Source organism: Heterodontus francisci, chromosome 22 (genome assembly GCF_036365525.1).
Source record: "Heterodontus francisci isolate sHetFra1 chromosome 22, sHetFra1.hap1, whole genome shotgun sequence".
In the NCBI taxonomy this organism is placed as follows: domain Eukaryota; kingdom Metazoa; phylum Chordata; class Chondrichthyes; order Heterodontiformes; family Heterodontidae; genus Heterodontus; species Heterodontus francisci.
In genome coordinates, this window is record NC_090392.1 from 48,740,328 (window position 1) to 48,762,948 (window position 22,621).

The window sequence follows — 22,621 nt, forward strand, 5'->3', positions numbered from 1 at the left end:
GATACAGCCCAGGATCGATGCAAACAAAAACTTGCATTTATATAGCACTTTTATACTAAAACAGCCCAAGGCACTTCACTGGAGTGGAATCACAAAAATTGGCACTAAACCCATGGCATATTAGAACAAGTGACCAAAAGCTTTGTCAATGAGGTAAGTTTGAACAAATTCATTTTAAAGAAGTTTCGGGAGGGAATTCCAGAAATTAGGGCCGAGGCATAGCAGCCAATGAAAATAGGGGATGGGCAAGAGGCCAGAACTGGAGGAATGCAGAGATCTCCGAATTGTCAGGCTGGATGAGGTTATAGAGATAGGGAGGGGTGAGGCCAAGGAGGGATTTGAACATAATAAAACATTTTAAATTGAGCTACTGGTGGACCAGTAGCCAATGTAGGTCAGCGAGCACCTCAATAAGTGTGCATTAGCCACAGCCCCAACCTTACTGCCTGCTACACCAATGTCATGATTCCAATTCACCACATCACAACCTTGGCAAGCCTTATGGGTGACACTGATATTTTACTGGCAACTTACAGGAAGTGTGTCACTAGCACACTAGGAGGTTCATTCAGATTGCTCAAACTCAGCTCCTTAACAGCTGGCAGAGAAAGCACAATTTCACCACCTGAGCCTAGGTTGGATTTGAACTGAAGTCAGAGATGACAAGTTAATACACTAACCCGCTGGAGTGTCCATTCCTGTTGGGGGCAGTTGAACCAGCCAGAGGCTGTGACAGTGATCGCTCATCACGATGGAATCCAAACTTCCAACAACTTTCAGCAGAAGCCACTTGCACAAAATAAATTGTACAAAGATATCTTCTACTCTTAGGAATCAACAGATCAACCAAAGTATATGGTCAGGATTTTGCAGTCAGTGGTGAAGCAAGGGCGTTTGCCACTAACCTCAAAGAAAACCTCACAAAGGGATCCAGCAATCTCTTCAGGAAGAATTTTAACACTCTTGCTGTGCAGTGAAGCTTCATTTAATGGGGTTTCCTCACATCAAGCAGTGATACCATCAAGTTCCCCAAGCAGCCAATCATATTAAAGAATTCTCACAGACAGCCAATCAAGAAATGAAAAGTTCTAAAATTGAATCTTTAAAACATTTTTTTTTTACAGACAGCAAAATAAAATTTGCGACATGAACAGTGAAGGTAGAAGGTGAAATATCATGAAAAAGCTTTGTAAAAAAACTTCTGAAAACTTTGGTTTAATAAAATCATAATGCAGACATTTAATAACACACCACTAACAGAAAATTATTTCTTCAGGGCCAGTAATTAGTCCTCAGATTGTCATTAAAAACCCAGTATTATGTGGTTGAACAAGGTGCAACAGTCTTATCGGGTTTCTAACAGCGATATGGGAGAAGTTCTCGCCATATCAAATGATTGGAATGATTGCTGACTCTGGGGGCACGCCACAGTGCAGGCTATGGCAGAGCAGTGAGTGACAGACTGTAACCTCAGGATTTCCACACGAATCTGCCAATGTACTAAATCCTGAAGTTGTAGAGTGTTTCAGGAGGGGAATATTGACGAACACAGAGTTCACCGTGAAAACCTAATTTAGGGCAGTTCCAACAAGGCAAGATGGTAACAACATCCTGAGATGCCACTAAAACAGGACAGAGTGGCAATTTCCTGCGGATAGCTCAGCGATGTCAGATTGGCTTAACTTTCTGGACTAACTGACCATGAGTTAAAACAACAGTAATGAAACAATTTGCAAATCAAGCTACAACACAGACTTACTATATTTAACCTGCTAAATGGCACAACAACTTGCAGTTATATAGCACCCTTAACATAGTAGAACATCCAAATGCACTTCACAGTAGCATACAGGTGGCCCAAAGCTTCAAAGAGATAGATTTTAAAGGAAGGAAGAGGGCAAGGTAGAAGTGGAGAAGCTGAGGGAGGGAATTCCAGAACTTATAGCCCAGACAGCTGAAGATACAGCTGCCAATGGTGGGCCGAATAGAAACTGGGTATGGACAGGAGGCTAGAATTGGAGAAGCGCAGACTATTATAGGGTTAGAGGAGGTTAGAGAGATAGGGAGGGGTGAGGCCATGAAGGGATTTGAACACAAAGATGAGAATTTTAAATCTGAGGCGCTGCCAGACTGGGAGCCGATAGAGGTCAATGAGAACTGGGGTGATGCGTGAATGGGCCTGAGGGTACAGCAGCAGAGTTTTGGATGAACTGAAATTGGGGTAGAGAGAGAGGAAGGTGGGAGGCATTGGAATAGTGGAGTCAGCAGCCGATGGGTTGAGGCAGGGGTGAAGACGGACAATATTCCAGAGGTGGAAGGAGGGGCTGTCTCCTTGACAGATTACAAGGGATCAGAAGCTCAACTCAGGATAAAATAGGACAATGAAGTTGCGAGCAGTCTGGTTGAGCTTCAGACAGTGGCCAGGGAGGAAGAAGGAGTTTGTGGCTAGGGACCACAGGCAATACTTAATTGAAGGAAATTTCTGCTCAACTAATACTAGGCATTAGCACAAACTGAGAGCTCTGCAAACAGACTCCAAGATTACAGATCCGAAATGTCCCATCTCTTTTTTTTAGTCTCATCGCTCTGGCGTCACCCCATTTCACACAAAGAATTAATGGCACGGGAGCCAAGCAAAGAAACTTGTTTTTCACCGTGGTCTATGAAGGCAAGTTTGTGCTTTTAAATATTTATAGAACCATAGAAAAATTACAGCACAGGAGGCCATTCAGCCCGTCGTGTCCTTGCCAGCCGAACAAACTAGCCGCCCAACCTAATCCCACCTTCCAGAAGCTGGTCCATTGTCTTGCATGTCCAGGTACCTTTAAAAAGAATTGAGGGTTTCTGCCTCCACCACCGTTCCTGGCAGTGAATTCCAGACACCCACCACTCTCTGGGTGCAAAAGTTTTTCCTCATGTCCCCTCTAATCCTTCTACCAATCACCTTAAATCTGTGCCCCATGGTAATTGACCTCTCTGCTAGGGGAAACTGGTCCTTCCTGTCTACTCTATCTAGGCCTCTCAATTTTGTACACCTCAATTAAGTTCCCCCTCAGCTTCCCCCTCTGTTCTAGGGAAAACAACACGAGCCCATCAAATCCTTCCTCGTAACTGCAACTTCCAAGCCCTGGTAACATTCTTGTAAATCTCCTCTGTACTCTCTCCAGAGCTATTATGTCCTTCTTGTAATGTGGTGACCAAAACTGTACGCAATATTCCAGCTGTGGCCTAACCAGCATTTTATAAAGTTCCAACATTACATCCTTGCTTTTGTATTCTATACCTCGGCCAATAAAGGAAAGCATTTCATATGCCTTCTTCACCACTCTATCTACCTGTCCTGTCACCTTCAGGGACCTGTGGACATGCACTCCACGGTCTCTCACTTCTACTCCTTCTCAAAATCCTCCCATTTATGATATCTAACTTATAGAAAGTTAGAAATGGTGGAGGAAAAACAGAGAAAGCTTGATTTCCCATTCCAGGAATAGGGGCTATTACACGGTATAGTCCTTCAAAACATTGAGTTTTGTTTCCTTCTGTAACTTTCACCCAAACCTGAAGATGGTGGGATCAAGTCTCACTCCAGAGACTTGAGCACATAATCTAGGCTGACCCTCCAGTGTGGTACTGAAGGAGTGCTGCACTGTTGGAGGTTCCGTCTTTTGGATGAGTCGTTAAACCAAGGCTCCAGCTGTTATCTCAGGTGGATGTAAAAGATTCTACAGCATTATTCAAAGAGCAGGAGCTTCTAGTGTCCTGACCAAGAATTATTCCTCAACCATCCAATGCAAACCAAAGACTGTACCTGGGACCTTACGGTCTGTATGGCTCAACCCTTTACTGCTGGGCAAAGTAGGACAATAATTCTCAGCTCAAGTCTTTACAGCAAATATAAAACTCCATTTTATTTTACTGGTTATAATTTTTCAAAAAAATTGTCTTAATACTTACTGCATTTGAAAGCATGTACTATTAATTTAATAGCTTTTTAAAAATAAGTTCTGTATCACACATACAAGAGAAATTGTGGGGGATGGTCAATACTGAGATGAACTGCAACAAATTACAAGATATTAAACTTGCAAAATGGGCATATAATTGGCAATTGAATTTCAACATAGATAAATGCTAAACTTGTATCGAACCTTGGTTGGACCAGACCTGGAGTACTGTGTACAATTCTGGTTGCCATATTATTAAAAAAAAATGATAGAGGCACCGGAGAGTGTGCAAAAAGGATTTCCCAAGATGATGCCAAAAATGCTGCACTATACCTATCTATCTTGAAAAGAGAAGGCTGAGCTGTGACCTAATAGAGGTCTTTAAAATTATGAAATTTTTCATAAAGTAGACAGAGAGAATGTTTCCACTTGTGGGGAAGAGCAAAATTAGAGGTCACCAATGTAAGACAGTTACAAAGAAATCAGTAATTCAGAAGAAACATCTTTACCCAGTGAGTGGTGAGAATGCAGAACCTGCTAATAGAGAGTGGCAAACAGGATAGATGCATTTAAGGAGAGGCTGGAAAAGCTTAAGAGAAGACAGTTATGCTCATAGGATTAGACAAGGAAGGAGGGAAGGTGGTTCGAATGGAACATAAGCGCCAGCATGGACTAGTTGGGCCGAATGGCCAGTTTTTTTGCTACATGTTCTATGTAATCCTATGAAAACCACCAGCTGAGCACTTGGGATTTTCTGAAATTCCTTTCCCACTGGAAGTGTGGTTTCCCCTCCACCCCCTCATCAACACTTCCAAGGGACTAACAGCCAGGAGTTCCAGTCCTTCTTAGATCTATATAACAGAAATACTCCTGCAATGAGGGAGTATGCAGTGAAAATGGGGCCGTACTTCTGCATTGAACAGTTTGTCCCAGATGTCAGCACTGGTCAGCAGCATCTCCACTTTTTAAAAAATGTGCAGCATCTCTTAGTTTATGGGCTGTGGGATGCATGGCACTGGAAAGGCTTTAAGATGCAGAAATCAAGAAGGTTCAAGTAAGACGAGTTTACTTGGGAAGCTAGGGTGTTAAAAAAGAGAAAGGGTGGGCAGTTGGGATTCGTAAGATGAAGAATTGCTGCACTAATTATTTCAGAATAAAAACCCATGGAAAGGGTTGAGATAGAAACTGTGACTATAGGTGCTGCTAATAGTTTGGCATTTTTAAAACTAGGTGCTAGGTGATCACACTAACAACTTTATAAAGGGACACTGCTCCTGCACCTGAAGTGGGTCTCACTGGCAATCCGCAGTGCCTTTTGGTCTTCGCAATAAAGAAATGGGAGGACAAGTCTGGCGAAACAAACGGCAGTGAATTAAAGTTCTCTTTAAAAGGTCAGTCCAAGAGCATCCAAACATTCATATACTGAAGGCCTATGATCTGGCATGATTACGGTCTTATAAATTATAGACAATAGTTCATCAAAAATAATTTATCATGCGTCTTTTAGGAAGTTTGACCACTGCAGTGCTGCAGAATTTCATACTATGTTATTCTCCAGTACTTTGGTTCCTTTGTAGAATCGGATAAAGTCAAATGCGCCTAGGTCAAGTGTTTTGAACTTTCCATCAAGAATAAGTTCAGCGATGGCCCTGCCCACGGCAGGCGAGTGCTGCAGGCCATGCCCACTGAAGCCAGTCGCAAAATACATGTTGGTAACCAGTGGGTGAGTGCCGATGATTGCATTCTGGTCGAAGGTGTTGTAATCGTAGTAACCTGCCCAGGCGCTTTTCAACTGAAGACAGAAATTCGTTAGATTAGAACAATGGTAACTACCTCTCATGAGGACCCACTGCAAACATGCACACCCACAAGAACCAGTGCAAATACACAGAACCCCCACCAGACCCCATGCAAACCCCACCCCCCTGCAGAGACCCCTTTCTGAAAAAGAGGAAACATTTGGACAAGTGGCCAAAAGCTTGGTCAAGGAGATAAAACTTAAAGAGGGTTTTAAAGGAGGAGAGGAAGAACGGTTGAGAGGTGGAGAATTCCATCGCTTAGGGCCTAGATGGGAGAAGGCACATCCACAAATGAAGGGGCAAAGTGAACAAGGCCAGAGTTGTAGGAATGCAGAGTTCTTGGAGGGTTAAAGAACTGGTGGTGGTTACAAAGATAGAGAGACCAACAGAAATAATGGCCTAGAATTAACAGGAGCTGGGCATCTTGCAGCTGGACTTTTCCTTCACCCTTCAGCTCAAAAATGTTTTATTCTGCAAGCTGCTGGAAGTGCAAGTTGATAACAGTGCAAGAAGAGCATCTGGCATCTTACTCAACAACAGGACCAATCTCTCTCCTTAGCCAATGAGATTTGATTGAGAGAGGAACGATGGAGAAGGAAATAGAGTGAATTAACTATAATGAAATCAGTTACAAAAAGAAAAAAAAAGATTGAATTAAGAAAAAAAAAGAGACAAAAAAAAAAGCAAGACCAAAATCAAAATAATTAAATATCTTGAACGACAATTTACTACCTGCAGGAATGAAACTTTACAGTTTCTATTCCCTTTCTGGGCTGGAGAGGTTGAATGGCATTGCAGGAACATAAATCTCGCCATTAAAAGGGTATTTATGCTGTTGAGAACTCACACAAACGTTCTGCGGTGAGTGGAATTGGCAAGTAATGTGCAAATGCAACAATTCCTTGAAACCCAGAGAAGTTGAGGGCAAGCTGCTACTTTTGTGAAGCTAAGAGTGGAAGGGACAAAATATCCAGGACTTTCTGGCAATTCACAACTCACAGGTATCTTTCCCTCACCACAAATTGCTGAGCGATTTAAACATTAGGAATGGCGAGCACCATTAAATTCGTTGTCGCAAATTCTGGTACAATGTGCCAGTTGAGTTAACAAACAGGTATATTTGAAATACAGAATTCACAAAGTATTCTTGGATTGCCTGGTGCCAAACAGAAATCTGATGGCTTGGCAGACACATTTGTGGGCCCCAGTTTGGGGCATAATCATCTGTCAGCTTCCCCAGTTGGCTCAATGGGAAAGGCATTGCCCACACAATAGAGATATCTAGGCCAGGAGAGTCTGAGGTTTAATCTGCAGTGTGTACTGAATTAGCTGATGTTAGAGTGTGCACGACTGCCCCAGCTAACATTGATCAGTGCACCTAAGCCAAGGAGAAGTAAATAAACACCCAGAGTGACCGTTCCAGACTACATCCAGTGACTTCAGCTTGCATGATGTAAACAGCTGACCATCAGCATTCAGTGGGCTCCTACATGAAGAATGGTCAGTCTAACAAGGTACTGCAGTTAGATAAACCCTGGCCTCAATCACAAGAAAATAGCATTCAGGGACAGCCAGATGACATTGCATCAATACCCTTTGAAGATGTTAAAGATTCCACGTAAATAACTTACCCTCAGGGACTCAAAGGAAGGTACTCTCTGGGCCAGATTGGGCCACACTGCCTCATGGAAGTATGCATAATCCACTTCCAGATCACTGTTGTCTGGTTCCTCCTCCTATAAGAGCCAGGAATTGGAGTTATTGAGAGAGGTTTCATGTCAATTCACTAAAATTTGCTTTATTCACAGCAAAAGAGATGGGCATATTCTATTTATATCACTTTTGTGAATGTTGTGCTCAGGCTGAAGGATGTTAGAGATTGAGAAATAGAAACTGCCCCATCAAACACTTCCAGACAAAGCGCAGCATGGGCAAAATGTAGAGTAAAAATCATCTTGCAGTGCCCAATCGGGCACTCCCAGGTCAGCTGAAGAGTAAAGATCCCTCTATAGCGCCCAATTAGGCACTCCCAGCTCTGGAACTGCAACTGGATTAAGACTGACCAAATTTCATTTCACATAGTTGCTGGCACATAGACCAGACTTACAATTCGCCTGCCTCAGCTGGACTTATATCCAGCTCCTAGATGTTAAAGTGCAAAGAACAAAATGCTCTGCATGAAAAGGGTAAATGTAATTTTCAAAAGGGAATAGGAAAAATACTTTGAATAGGAAAAAATTGCAGGGTTATGGGTAAGGAACAGGGGAGGGGAATTAATTGGATTGTTATTTCAAAGAGCTGGCATAGGCATGATGGATCGAATGGCCCCTTTTTGTGCTGTATGGTACTATGAAGAGCCTGGAGTAGTGGAATTCTGCTGAATCCACAGCAGGTGGAATCATCATATACTCTGCAAAGGAGGATGGAACTATCCTGGCAGAGTTTGGTGGTTGGGCGGGGATGGAGAAAGGGGGTTATGGTGGAAGACTGCAGATGAGAAAAAAGATACTGAGGCAGAGTAAGTCGCATCTTCACAGGCATCAGGACACAGTCATCTTGCCAACCAAGACTACAAGCTTCTATATACAAAAGGAGAAATGTATTCCACAGTTTACACAGACCTGGTAGTGCTTACCTCGATTGGAGAAAGTCCTCCCAGATAGTTTCCTCCTAAACCTTCTCGACGGAAGTATACCCCCATGTGGTCAATGGTTACTGGGCATTCCAGCCCTGGACCATTTGGGCAGTGGAAGACATACACATATCTAATAGAGAAGAAGGGGACGAGGTTAAAGAGCTTTTGGAGGCTGCTATGATGACCTAACAGATGCTGGACCACCATTAACAATCTCAAAGCCCATAAGGTCCCAGAATCTGCTGAACTAATTGATCTTGACTGGGGCAGTGGTAGACATTACGACTAACTTTAATCACACTTGGGCTGGCAGGGGGAGGAAAGCCAGGGATCCTGTTTTTGATAGTTAACTATCATCTCCTGCTGGAAAGTGAGGACTTCAGGTGAAAACAGGATCAGGACCACCTAAAGTCAAGCAGTCTTGCTGACACTCTCTGCCTTGGCTACTACATGAAGAATGGGCACCTGGATGAATGAATTTATAGTTAACATGAAACTTACTGTACTAAGAATCATCATCCCAAGGGGAGGGAACATACAAATTGTAAAAAAGTACGTGCATGCTTGAATAGAAAAGTATTGCCTGTTTAAATCTCAGTGTTATGAGAAATGAGCAGGGACTTTCTGTGTCAGGTCAATTAGTTTGCAAAGGAATTGGTGGGTACGGCTAAAATGTCAGTAATTATAGATTCTAGAAATGTTCCCATTCAGATAGATCACTCAACCTTAGAAAGTTTAACAAAATGTTTAAGCTGCCCTCATTTGTTTGGCACCCAACTATTGTGAGATCTTCACCAATGACACTGTTCGATAGATTGCTACAGACTACGTCAATAGTGGCCGGGTAACAGTTTTCTGCTCTCCCCAAGCCTCTTCCTTTGGAGCAGGAATTAGATCCTTTGTGCCCCATGCTGAAATCAGTAAGTCTCCATCTGGGGAAAAATCACAGGAAGTAACCTATTCAATCCCATGCGCCCCTGACTACTCCATCCCAGCAAACCTCAGATTGTGCCAGTGGTTATTACTGGGGCATGTCATTGTGCTTCATGCGTGACTTTAAATACAATGGGGTGACTGGTACATCAGGTTATGAAAAATAGAAATTCATTCACAAAATCCTGCATTCTCCTATCATAGTGAAAACCTCTGCAAAAAAAAGAATTTTTTTATTTTTACTGCAGATTCTGTGTGCTTTATAATGCAAACTTCCACGCTCTATATTTTGCCACGACCCTGCTTCACTTGCTCACCTTTTTCTAAGCTCTACTGGGAGTTTTATGCCTTCCAAGGTACCTTGAGGTCCACTACCAATCCCGATCATCTCTGCCACTTTTCCTGACCATGCTCCAGCTGCATTGATCAGCAGCGCACATTCCACCGGCTGGTACTCCACACTATTTGGCATCCGCACCTGTCACCCAAAAGACACAGCAAAGGTCAATACTAGATCCCAATCCATCACTTAACTATATGCTTGTGTGACAAGCCCAATGGCACATGCCGGGGAAGTGTCAAATGTAAACATTTTTTTTTAAGAGCCAGATTGGTTGCTCAGCACTAGTTACTACTCAGATCCCCATTAAAAACCCAGTTATACCTGACTGAACAATGCGTGACTTTTTATGGGGTTTCTAACAACATGAGATCGGAAAAGTTAAAGTTCTCGCCACATCAACTGATTTCAATGATTGCTGGCTCTGAGGTGGCTTTGGGAGGGGGTAAAGGGGGGGGGCATGGTGGGTGGCCTCAGGGGAGCAATGAGTGACAGAATGCAACAGTAAAACAGGACACAGCGGTAAATCCTTCTGCTAGGGGCTTGATTTAATCCTCTGGACTAACTGACTAAGAAAGAAAACAGACTTAATATATTTAACCTGCTAAAAGGCACAATAACTTATATTGCACCTTTAACGTAGTAGACCGTCCGAAAGTGGTTCACAGGAGCATACGTGACCAAAAACTTGATTAAAGAGATAGACTTTAGGAAGGGAGAAAGGTAGAGAAGTGGAGAGGTTTAAGAAGGAAATTCCAGAACATAGGGGCCCTGGGCCAGGCACCTGAGGCGTGGCTGCCAACGGTGGGGGTATAGAGGTTGGGGCTGCATCACAGCAAAGTTTTGTGCTCAAGATTCCTTGCAAAGTCTCAAATGTCTTCTCGGAGGTGCTGAGAGCTGGCTAAACATTTCTCCATAAGGAAGGAGTGTTACAAGAGATCCTCTCTCTCATCGGATACCCAAGAGAAGGTCTTAATCTCACCTTGTGCTCTGTGTTGCAGAGAATTCAAGGCCTAATTGGTTTAAAAAAAAAACTCACCTTCCCAGATGGTTAGTAAAGTTAGCAGGGAACAGCCATACAGACCAGATTAGAGATAAGTTAAGCTGATGCCTTGATTCTATAGGACATGCTTCTGCTTTGAAGTATTCAGTTATTGCTACTTGGCTCAGATATGTTCAGTTCCACACTAAGCATTACAGGACAGACGAACCCAAGTTCAAACTCCAGTGCACAATGAGTTACCTGATCTCTGCAAAAGTAGGTGCTTTGGAATTAGCCTCAGCACTCTGGTAGGCGGTGGCGTGGTGGTATTATCACTGGACTAGTAACCCAGAGACCCAGGGTATTTCTCTGGGGACATGGGTTCAAATCCCACCACAGCAGAAGGTGGAATTTGAATTTAATTAATAAATCTGGAATTAAAAGCTAGTCTAATGATGGCCATGAAACCATTGTCGATTGTTGTAAAAACCCATCTGGTTCACTAATGTCCTTTAGGGAAGGAAATCTGCTGTCCTTACCTGGTCTGGCCTACATGTGACTCCAGACCCACAGCAATGTGGTTAACTCTTACATGCCCTCTGAAATGGCCTAGCAAGCCACTCAGTTGTACCTAACCGCTACGAAGTGAATAAAAAGGAATGAAACTGGACGGACCACCCGGCATCAACCTAGGCACCGGAAACGACAACGGCAAACCCAGCCCTGTCGACCCTGCAAAGTCCTCCTTACTAACATCTGGGGGCTTGTGCCAAAGTTGGAAGAGCTATCCCACAGACGAGTCAAGCAACAGCCTGACATAGTCATACTCACGGAATCATACCTTACAGCCAATGTCCCAGACACTGCAATCACTATCCCCGGGAATGTCCTATCCCACCGGCAGGACAGACCCAGCAGAGGTGGTGGCACAGTGGTATACAGGAGGGAGGGAGTTGCCCTGGGAGTCCTCAATATCGTCTCCGGACCCCATGAAGTCTCTTGGCATCAGGTCAAACATGGGCAAGGTAACCTCCTACTGATTACCACCTACCGCCCACCATCAGCTGATGACTCAGTACACCATGTTGAACACCACTTGGAGGAAGCACTGAGGGTGGCAAGGGCACAAAATGTACTCTGGGTGGGGGACTTCAATGTCCATCACCAAGAGTGGCTCGGTAGCACCACGACTGACCGAGCCGGCCGGGTCCTAAAGGACATAGCTGCTAGACTGGGTCTGCGGCAGGTGGTGGGGGAACCAACACGAGGGAAAAACATACTTGACCTCGTCCTCACCAATCTGCCTGCTGCAGATGCCTCTGTCCATGACTGTACTGGTAGGAGTGACCACCGCACAGTCCTTGTGGAGACAATGTTCCGCCTTCACATTGAGGATATCGTCCATCGCGTTGCGTGGCACTATCACTGTGCTAAATGGGATAGATTTCGAACAGATCTAGCAATGCAAAACTGGGCATCCATGAGGCGCTGTGGGCCATCAGCAGCAGAATTGTAGTCAACCACAATCTGTAACCTCATGGCCCGGCATATCCCCCACTCTACCATTACCATCAAGCCAGGAGACCAACCCTGGTTCAATGAAGAGTGCAGGAGGGCATGCCAGGAGCAGCACCAGGCATACCTCAAAATGAGGTGTCAACCTGGTGAAGCTACAACACAGGACTATCTGCGTGCCAAACTTCATAAGCAGCTTGCGATAGACAGAGCTAAGCGATCCCATAACCAACGGATCAGATCTAAGCTCTGCAGTCCTGCCACATCCAGCAGTGAATGGTGGTGGACAATTAAACAACTAACTGGAGGAGGTGGCTCCACAAATATCCCCATCCTCAATGATGGGGGAGCCCAGCACATCAGTGCGAAAGATAAGGCTGAAGCATTTGCAACAATCTTCAGCCAGAAGTGCCGAGTTGATGATCCATCTCGGCCTCCTCCTGAAGTCCCCAGTATCACAAATGCCAGACTTCAGCCAATTCAATTCACTCCACGTGATATCAAGAAACGACTGAAGGCACTGGATACTGCAAAAGCGATGAGCCCTGACAATATTCCGGCAATAGTACTGAAGACCTATGCTCCAGAACTTGCCGCGCTCCTAGCCAAGCTGTTCCAGTACAGCTACAACACTGGCATCTACCCTGCAATGTGAAAATTACCCAGGTATATCCTGTACACAAAAAGCAGGACAAATCCAACCCGGCCAATTACCGCCCCATCAGCCTACTCTCTATCATCAGTAAAGTGAAGGAAGGTGTCATCAACAGTGCCATCAAGCAGCAGTTGTTTAGCAATAAGCTGCTCAGTGACGCTCAGTTTGGGTTCCGCCAGGGCCACTCAGCTCCTGACCTCATTACAGCTTTGGTTCAAACATGGACAAAAGGCCTGAACTCAAGAGGTGAGGTGAGAGTGACTGCCCTTGACATCAAGGCAGCATTTGACCGAGTATGGCAGCAAGGAACCCTAGCAAAACTGAGGTCAATGGGAATCAGGGGGAAAACCCTCTGCTGGCTAGGGTCATACCTAGCGCAAAGGAAGATGGTTGTGGTTGTTGGAGGTCAATCATCTGAGCTCCAGGACATCACTGCAGGAGTTCCTCAGGGTAGTGTTCTAGGCCCGACCATCTTCAGCTGCTTCATCAATGACCTTCCTTCAATCATAAGGTCAGAAGTGGGGATGTTCGCGGATGATTACACAATGTGCAGCACCATTCGGGACTCCTCAGATACTGAAGCAGTCAGTGTAGAAATGCAGCAAGACCTGGACAATATCCAGGCTTGGACTGATAAGTGGCAAGTAACATTTGCGCCACACAAGTGCCAGGCAATGACCATCTCCAACAAGAGAGAATCTAACCATCTCCCCTTGACATTCAACAGCATTACCATCGCTGAATCCCCCACTATCAACATCCTAGGGGTTACCATTGACCAGAAACTGAACTGGAGTAGCCATATAAATACCGTGGCTACAAGAGCAGGTCAGAGGCTAGGAATCCTGAGGCGAGTAACTCACCTCCTGACTCACCAAAGCCTGTCCACCATCTACAAGGCACAAGTCAGGAGTGTGATAGAATACTCTCCACTTGCCTGGATGGGTGCAGCTCCAACAACACTCAAGAAGCTCGACACCATTCAGGACAAAGCAGCCCGCTTGATTGGCACCCCATCTACAAACATTCACTCCCTTCACCACCGACGCACCGTGGCAGCAGTGTGTACCATCTACAAGATGCACTGCAGCAATGCACCAAGGCTCCTTAGACAGCACCTTCCAAACCTGCGACCTCTACCAACTAGAAGGACAAGGGCAGCAAATACATGGGAACATCACCACCTGCAAGTTCCCCTTCAAGTCACACACCATCCTGACTTGGAACTATATCGCCGTTCCTTCACTGTCGCTGGGTCAAAATCCTGGAACTCCCTTCCTAACAGCACTGTGGGTATACCTACCCCAAATGGACTGCAGCGGTTTAAGAAGGCAGCTCACCACCACCTTCCCAAGGGCAATTAGGGATGGACAATAAATGCTGGCCTGGCCAGCGTCGCCCACATCCCATGAATGAATAAAAAAAAAACTCTGGTTTCGGGAGAGGGGAAGATCACTCAGGGCTCCTGATCCACATACAGTGACCTTGGTTGGAAATGTCATTCCAGTCAAATGTTTGTTGGTCCACTTTCTGCAGATTTTAAAACTTTTTTCCCCATTTATTTCTTCACAGTGAATTTAAAATTGCCAGGATACATTTTTGTTGGGAAAAGGAAACAAGTGGAACTTGAAGTTTGTTTCACAGACTTAAGTTGCAAGATTTTTAAGGTTCCAGGGATGATGGATGACAGTTATGTGCATAGACTGGAGAAGCTGGAGTTGTTCCCCTTAGAGTAGAGAAGGCTGAGAGGAGATTTAATGGAAGTGTTTGAAACCATGAAGGGTTTAGATAGAATAAATAGAGAAACTTCTTCCAATGGCTGATAGCCAGAAGGCACAGATTTAAGGTAGAAGAACCAGAGGGGACATAAGGAAAACATTTTTTCTGCAATGAGCATCAAGTCCTGGAACGCATAGGGTGGGGGATGCAAATTCAATAGTAGCTTTCAAAAGGATATTGGATAAATACTTAGAGAAAAAAACTGCAGATATATAGGGAAAGAGCCAGGGAGAGAACATAACTAGACTGCTTTTCGAAAGAACGGTGCATTTTCGATGGGCCAAATGGCCGCCATCTTTGCTGTACTATTTTACGATTCTATGATGAGATTCTCGCTGGAAGGCAACAACTAATTTCTCCCAGAATGGAGAAGTATCCCCAACATCCAGGTCTCTAGGCAAATCAAGGGGAGATGTGGATAGTAGGTCAGGATAACTGCTCCAGTTTCAGACACTTCTCTATCCATGCAGCCACTTGGTTAGTTACAGACTGACTTAATCACACTCTGATCAGGGGATGGAGTGGGTAAAGAGAGTAGGAGAAAGTTAAAAGTTAAATAAAGATCTAGTTAGATCCCATTTAGAGTACTGCGCTCAGTTCTGGGCATCGCATCTCAGGAAGGATACAAAAATCTTGGAGGGCTGCAGTGCAGATCCACCAGAATGATACAAGGGCAAAATTGTGGGAAAGATTGCATAAACAAGGCTTGTTTGCCCTTGCGTATGGAAGATTAAGGGGTGATCTAATTGAGGTGTTTAAAATGATTGATAAATTGATCATCCTTAGGTGGGAGAGTCAAGAACAAGGGGTTATAACATTAAAATTAAAGCTAGGCCATTCGGGGTGATGTCAGAAAACACTTCTTCACACAAATGTAGTGGAAATCTGGAACTGTCTCCCTCAAAAAGCTGTTCAGGCTAGATTAAAACTGAGATTTTTGATAGGCAAGGGTATTGAGGGTTCTAGAACTAAGGCAGGTAAATGGAGTTAAGACAGAGATCAGCCATGATCTAACTGAATGGCAGAACAGGCTTGAGCTGAATGGCCCATTCTTGTACCAGTGAAGAAGCTGAAATAAGTTACAACTGGTCACATACGTTGACATGATGAATTCTTTTCAGAGAGACACTCCTGCCATCATCCGTCTTCATCTCTCTGGTGGAATATTGAAAACCTGCCAAAATATAGAAATTTAAAAAATCTTATCAAGCAGTCTGAAGATCAGCAACACTACAACAATACTGGTACATACAGCAGCTGCACCATCCTCCCACCAACTGCAGCAAATTAACTTAATCGCAGTGACAGGGCACTGATGTGGACAAAAAGCTCAACGTTTCCCACTGCGTGGACAGATGCGATGGGCCAGCTGAAGGTTTTGTTGTTGGATCAGAAATATGCTTACACCGAGCTGTTAGAAACAAAGACCTGCAAGGTGAGTATGGGTGCAATCCAACCCGGCCAATTACCGCCCCATCAGTCTACTCTTGATCATCAGTAAAGTGATGGAAGGTGTCATTGACAGTGCTATCAAGTGGCACTTGCTTCACAATAACCTGCTCAATGATGCTCAGTTTGGGTTCTGCCAGGCCCACTCAGCTCCTGACCTCATTACAGCTTTGGTTCAAACATGGACAAAAGAGCTGTACTCAAGAAGTGAGGTGAGAGTGATTGCCCTTGACATCAAGGCAGCATTTGACTGAGAATGGCATCAAGGAACCCTAGCTAAACTGAGGTCAATGGGAATCAGGGGGAAAACACTCCACTGGTTGGAATCGTACCTAGCGCAAAGGAAAATGGTTGTGGTTGTTGGAGGTCAGTCATCTGAGCTCCAGGACATCACTGCAGGAGTTCCTAGGGGTAGTGTCCTAGGCCCAACCATCTTCAGCTGCTTCATCAATGACCTTCCTTCTATCAAAAGGTCAGAAGTGGGGATGTTCGCTGATGATTGCACAATGTTCATTTGCGACTCCTCAGATGCTGAAGCAGCCCATGTAGAAATGCAGCAAGACCTGCACAATATCCAGGCTTGGGCTGTTAAGTGGCAAGTAACATTCACGACACACAAGTGCCGGGCAATGACCATCTCCAACAAGAGAGAATCTAAACATCTACCCTTGACATTCAATGGCATTACGATCACGGATCTCCCCACTATCAACTTCCTGTGGGGTTACCATTGACCAGAAACTGAATTGGAGTTACCATATAAATACCGTGGCTACAAGAGCAGGTCAGAGGCTAGGAATCCTGCAGCGAGAAATTCACCTCCTGACTCCCCAAAGCCTGTCCACCATCTACAAGGCACAAGTCAGGAGTGTGATGGAATACTCTCCACTTGCCTGGATGGGTGCAGCTCCAACAACACTCAAGAAGCTCGACACCATCCAGGACAAAGCAGCCTGCTCGATTGGCACCCCAACCACCAACATTCACTCCCTCCACCACCGATGCACAGTGGCAGCAGCTCGTATCATCTGTAAGAAACACTGCAGCAACGCACCAAGGCTACTCAGCAGCACCTTCCAAACCCATGACCTCTACCACCTAGAAGGACAAGGGCAGCAGATGCGTGGGAAAACCACCACCTGCAAGTTCACCTCCACGCCACACACCGCCCTGACTTGGAACTTTATCGCCGTTCCTTCACTGTCGCTGAGTCAAAATCCTGGAACTCCCTTCCTAACAGCACTGTGGGTGTACCTTCCCCACATGGACTGCAGCACTTCAAGAAGGCAGCTCACCATCACCTTATGGACAATTAGGGATGGGTAATAAATGCTAGCCTGGCCAGCGACACCCACATCCTATGAAACAAATTTAAAAAATAAAAATCGCCAATTGTCCTCAAGCTTCCTTGGAAAGAAGGCCTTGTAGTCTTGTTAAAGTGACTGGGTGACATTCCTATGTTCATGTTCACATTTTGTAAACAAAGTAACATAACTATGAGATGGATTTATGTAATATCATCACCACCCTTGATGTATTTTACTAAGTTTAATGTTATAGCTTACAAGATAGATAAGGATTTGAAAGGCCATTTGGCCGCCTTAGTTAATCAATGCAGGAAGAATCTACAATCTGTCCAACACCATCCAACTGGAACTTTTAGAATATGATTGACACTGAAAAGTTGGTACATATTGTGCATCCTTAGTTCGCACGAGAACATTAAGAATCAACCACACAGCATGGGACTGAAGTCACATGTACAACAGATCTAATGGGACTTTAGTGATTCAGTTGGGTTTTAATAACTGCTCTTGTGACTATTTCTTTCCTGGTGCCAGAAAATGAGTAACCACTAGGCTACCATACGAGTAACCACTAGGCCACTGTACAAACAAATGGCGAGCAGAATCTAAGCAGAAGGGAATCCCAGCAGCTCAATGCCTGTAGACAGTAGGATAATGTATAATAAGTTAACAGGTTGCTGTAAGTAAAGAAAACCTTAGGATGGTTCGGGCTTCAGTAAAGGAAGTGTGGAGAAATCATAGCATACATCAGGAGTGATTCAGCTGAAGGTTTAAAATATTTAGTGGGAAATGAGTACAATAGCTCAACAGAAGTCAATAGTAATATCATTGTTTTATGAGAATTTATTATGCGTTGTACAGGCTAATGCACATTTTAGGATAGATGGTTAGAATTCTGCAAGCTCAAGTTAAGACAAGACATGCTATAAAGTTTAGAGTAAATCAAGAAGCAAGCAGATTTCATTAAAGGATCAGTGTAAAAAATGACCTTGTTATTCCACTATGTGTGAACTGGGTTGATAATACCCTGGAAAAAGTGTAAGTCTACAATCATGTAAGTCTATCTTATGTTCTACCATTAAGAAGAGTTATAATATAAAATCCAACAGAGATTTTGTGGACTTCATTGGAAATTCTGGTGTGGGAGCAAACCAGTTTATAAAACCCCTTGTGGAAGTGATAGATTGTGTTGCATATATGGCAAGGCTTGTTAGCAACTTTACTGCAGAATGTAGCACACATTGAATTTGTGCTGCAGCTTTGTGTTTCTTTAATGCTGTTTTTACCCCTCCATTATCCTACCCAGACGCTCACATGTTCACTATGTGCAACACAGATTCTAAATTTGGCGTTCTTTAGTTGTATCTTGTGCCCCCTTAACGCACTGTTAGACTTTAATTTGAATTTCCAGATTTAAACTTTCACTGCCTGAAACCCACGTCCCTATAGTTTACAGAGCTGCTGATAATTTGTAGACATTAGTAATACTTTAACGAACTGCTCCGACCTTTGGAGCTAGTTTGCTCTTGAAACTGAACTGTGGAGATAATAGTACATCTAGGATTTACTAAGTTATAGTTGCAACCTCCGTGATATCTCCTCAGCTGATGTGTAGTGTGTGTCGAGCCATATAGATTGTAAGGTCCTAGATCAATCCCCTGTTTGTTCCGATAGCGGATATTAGACGGAACAGCTGGGGTGCTCCAACAAGCCCCAAGGCCTAGGAAGGGGAAATCATTATTAGGGCTCCTGTTACTATCCAGTGACCCCTGCTGAAAGTGAATGTGCTGAATGGCAGTCAAGGATGAATTTGGCTCTGATACTCCCCCAAGAAATGAACAGCCTGTCAACACTTGCTGCCTGCATCACAAATTGAGAATAACTGAGGTTTTGGGGACAATTGGTGTATGTGAAACTGTACCCCCAACATGAGCTAGCAATTCAAAACAGAGGAGCTAATAAGCAGTAAATCAATTTGCTCTGCCCCTTTATCTTCAAATAGACCCACAGCAACAGCATTAAAATTCACTGATTAGTACGGTGGGAGATGGGTTATATACACAATAGAGAACTAACTTTAAACAGTTTGATGACATGAGGGAGGGCGAAGGAAATAACTATTTACTACATCCCTTTCTTTGGGTCTCTTCGTACCATCCCAGGCTAAGGTTCCAGCTCTCTGTCAGTGCCATACTGAAATCATGTTCTTATCTTCATACAAGAGGTTAATAGGGGATCATGGAATTGGCAGGGCAGTGATCTAGGAAGGGGTTGTGGGGTTAAGGAAAATAGAGATAGGGAGGAGCGAGGTCATGGAGAGATTTGAAAACAGGATGAGAATTTTTAAGAGATATTGCTTCACTTGGAACCAATCAGCGAGCACAGGGGAGATAAGTGCCTTGGTGCGAGTTAGGATTAAATAAAATTAATTATATTAAGGGTTAAAAAAAAAACTGGGAAATTCCTTTCTGATCCTTGATGGTGATCAGGAAACTCATCCCCCAATACCTCACCTATCTTTAACACTCTGTCAGCCAGTTAGGAATTTATCCAGTTTTTTTTGGATGTGGATAGGATGTTTCCTCTGGCTGGTGAGTCTAGAACAAGGGGACAGAGTCTCAGAATAAGGGGCAGGGCATTTAAGGCTGAGATGAGGGGGAATTTCTTTACTCAGAAGGTGGTGAATTCTCTACCCCAGAGGGCTGTGGAAGCTCAATTGTTGAGCATGTTCAAGAACAGAAATCAACAGAGTTCTGAATACTAACAGGATTTGGGGATAGTGGGGAAAAATGGCGTAGAGGTAGATGATCAGCCATGATCTGTTTGAATGGTGGAGCAGGCTCAACGGTCCAACTGGCCTACTCCTACTTCCTATGATCCTTTCAAGCACTAGCACGGAATTTATACTCACTGCATATACCAGCAACTTCTTCCAATGGTCAACAACTCTGAGAAGAACAGGCTCCTGATATCTAACTTTGTTTTATGCTTACATAACTTTTATGCAGGCTCCCAGTGGTCCCCAACTAACCCAATTCAAATCTTCTTCTCCTTCTTAGGCAGTCCCTCAGGAACAAGGATGACTTTCTTCCACTCCAGGGTTGTGGGTCCTTAGGTAACTGAATAGTCCAATTCTGGATCCGCACACTCTACCACAGATGGGGCAGGTGGCGTTTGGTGAGGTGAGTGAATGGGATGCTCGAATTTCGGAACGCTCCTTCCGCTGTTTGCACTTAGTCGCTGCCTGGGCATGTCGATGTTTGTCAAACTGGCTGGCACCTTTGTGGATGCTTCCTCACTATTTTGGGTGGTCTCGGGCAAGAGATTCCCACGAATCAGTGGAGCGGTTACATTTTTTCCAGGGAGGCTTCAAGGACATCCTTGTAACATTTCCTCTGCCCTCCTGGTAGCCTCTTGCCGTGATGGAGCTCAGAGCAGAAAGCTTTTTTTGGAAGTCTTGTGTCAAGCATGCGAACAATGTGGCCCGCCCAACCTAACTGACTAGCCATGACCAATGTCTTGATACTGGGGATGTTGGCCTGAGAAAGGACACTGATATTGGAGCGCCTGTCCTACCACTGAATTTGCAGGATCTTGCAGAGGCACCGCTGGGGATATCTCTCCAGGGCTTTGAGATGTCTGTTATACAGTGTCCGTGTTTCCGACGCATACAGGAGGGCAGGTAACACTGAAGCCCTGCAGACCATGAGCTTGGTGCCAGGTTTGTGGTCTTTGTCATCAAACACTCTTTTCCTCAGACGACTGAAGGCTGCGCTGGCACACTACAGGCGATGCGGAGTTTCATTGTCGATGTCTGCCATTGCTGAAAAGAGGCTCCCAAGGTAGGAGAAGTGATCCACATTGTCCAGTGGTTTGCCGTGGTTCTTGATAGCTGGGGGGGGCAGTGTTGCGCTGCAGGAGCAGGAAGACTTTTGTCTTCCGGGTGTTTAGCTTAAGTTCCATTCTTTCATACGCCTCCTTGAATGCATCGATGAGGGTCTGAAGCTCAGCCTCTCAAGGTGCACATACGCAAGCATAGTCAGCATACTGCAGCTCGATAACAGAGGTTGGAGTGGCTTTGGTTCTGTACTAGAGGCGACGTAAGTTAAACAGCTCCCCCCTCGTCCTGTACAGTAGACATACTCCCGCAGGGAGCTTCAAGGAGATGAGGTGGAGTGTTGTGGCAAGAAAGAAGGAAAAGAGCATTGGTGCAATGACACAGCCTTACTTGACCCCAGTTTGCCAAATAGCCTTTCGACAAGGACCAAATCAAGCTAATGGGCCTATAATTTCCAAGTTCTGACTTGTTGCACTACATGGGCCTCCTTCCAGTCTGTTGAAACAATCCCTGACCCCAGCAAGCTGTTAGTAGTTTCAAAGTCTGATGCCTAGACAGAAACAATTCAAGGCTGTACTTTCCCTCCCTCAGTCCCCCCAATCTTTTGTCCCATGAATTTCCTGCCCTCCTCTACTAAAGGTGCTCACATGTGCTGAGTACATTTGATACATTGCCTTCACAGGAGCGTAGACCTAGCAGGCTATTTTGAGTCTTGTCCGCACCTGATGGCCAAACATGCACATTTTTATGCAGGGGGTAACTGGATGGGCATTAGGAAAGGAAACCTGGCTAACATTCCCATCTCTGACTTAATGTTGTTAAAGCCAGTTATAGAACATGGGATCAGCCAAAAACAGCCCAGATTGGGCATTGAACCTAGGATCTTCCTGGTCTACATAAATTTGCTAAGGCAAACATGATGGAAAGGGCAAAGATGAAGGCAACTGTGTTTTTCTGGATTTACCTTTCAATGGCGGGGGAGTGGGGGCAGAGGGCGCATGCAGGGAGGGCAGAGTCAAATGGATGTGCTACAGTCATGTCTCACATGTCAGCCATGGCTCTATGGGTAGCACTCTTGCCTTGAGTAACAAGGTTGTGGGTTTAAGTTCAATCCTAGAGATCTGAACACAAAATCTAGGGCCAACATGCTAGTGTAACGACAAGGAAGCATTGCAATCAGAAATGTCATTTTTCAGATAGGGCATTAAACCAAGGCCCCGCCTGTCCTCTCAGGTGGACATAAAAGATTCCAGTGCACTATTTCGAAGAGAAGGGAAGTTCTGTCCGGTGGTCTGGCCAATATCCCTCAACAAACACCATTTAAAAAAATTCTGATCACTTATCTCACTGCCGTTTGTGGAATCTTGCTGTGTGCAATTTGGTTGCCACATTTCCTACATTAAAACAACGATGACACTTCAAAAAGTATTTAATTGGTTGCAAGA

General features: G+C 44.6%; 1 protein-coding gene across 1 annotated transcript in view; it reads right to left on the minus strand.

Annotated features, from left to right (window-relative positions):
* Positions 1 to 3,954: 3,954 nt before the first annotated feature.
* foxred1 (FAD-dependent oxidoreductase domain containing 1) overlaps positions 3,955 to 22,621 on the minus strand; it is a 50,268-nt gene continuing 31,601 nt past the window's right edge. The window contains exons 7-11 of the mRNA XM_068053798.1: positions 15,680 to 15,756; positions 9,629 to 9,789; positions 8,379 to 8,508; positions 7,375 to 7,479; positions 3,955 to 5,736 (exon numbers count right to left, since the gene is read on the minus strand). Coding sequence (XP_067909899.1) covers positions 5,482 to 5,736; positions 7,375 to 7,479; positions 8,379 to 8,508; positions 9,629 to 9,789; positions 15,680 to 15,756 — 728 coding nt within the window. The 3' untranslated portion in view covers positions 3,955 to 5,481. The remainder of the gene's footprint in view (positions 5,737 to 7,374; positions 7,480 to 8,378; positions 8,509 to 9,628; positions 9,790 to 15,679; positions 15,757 to 22,621) is intronic.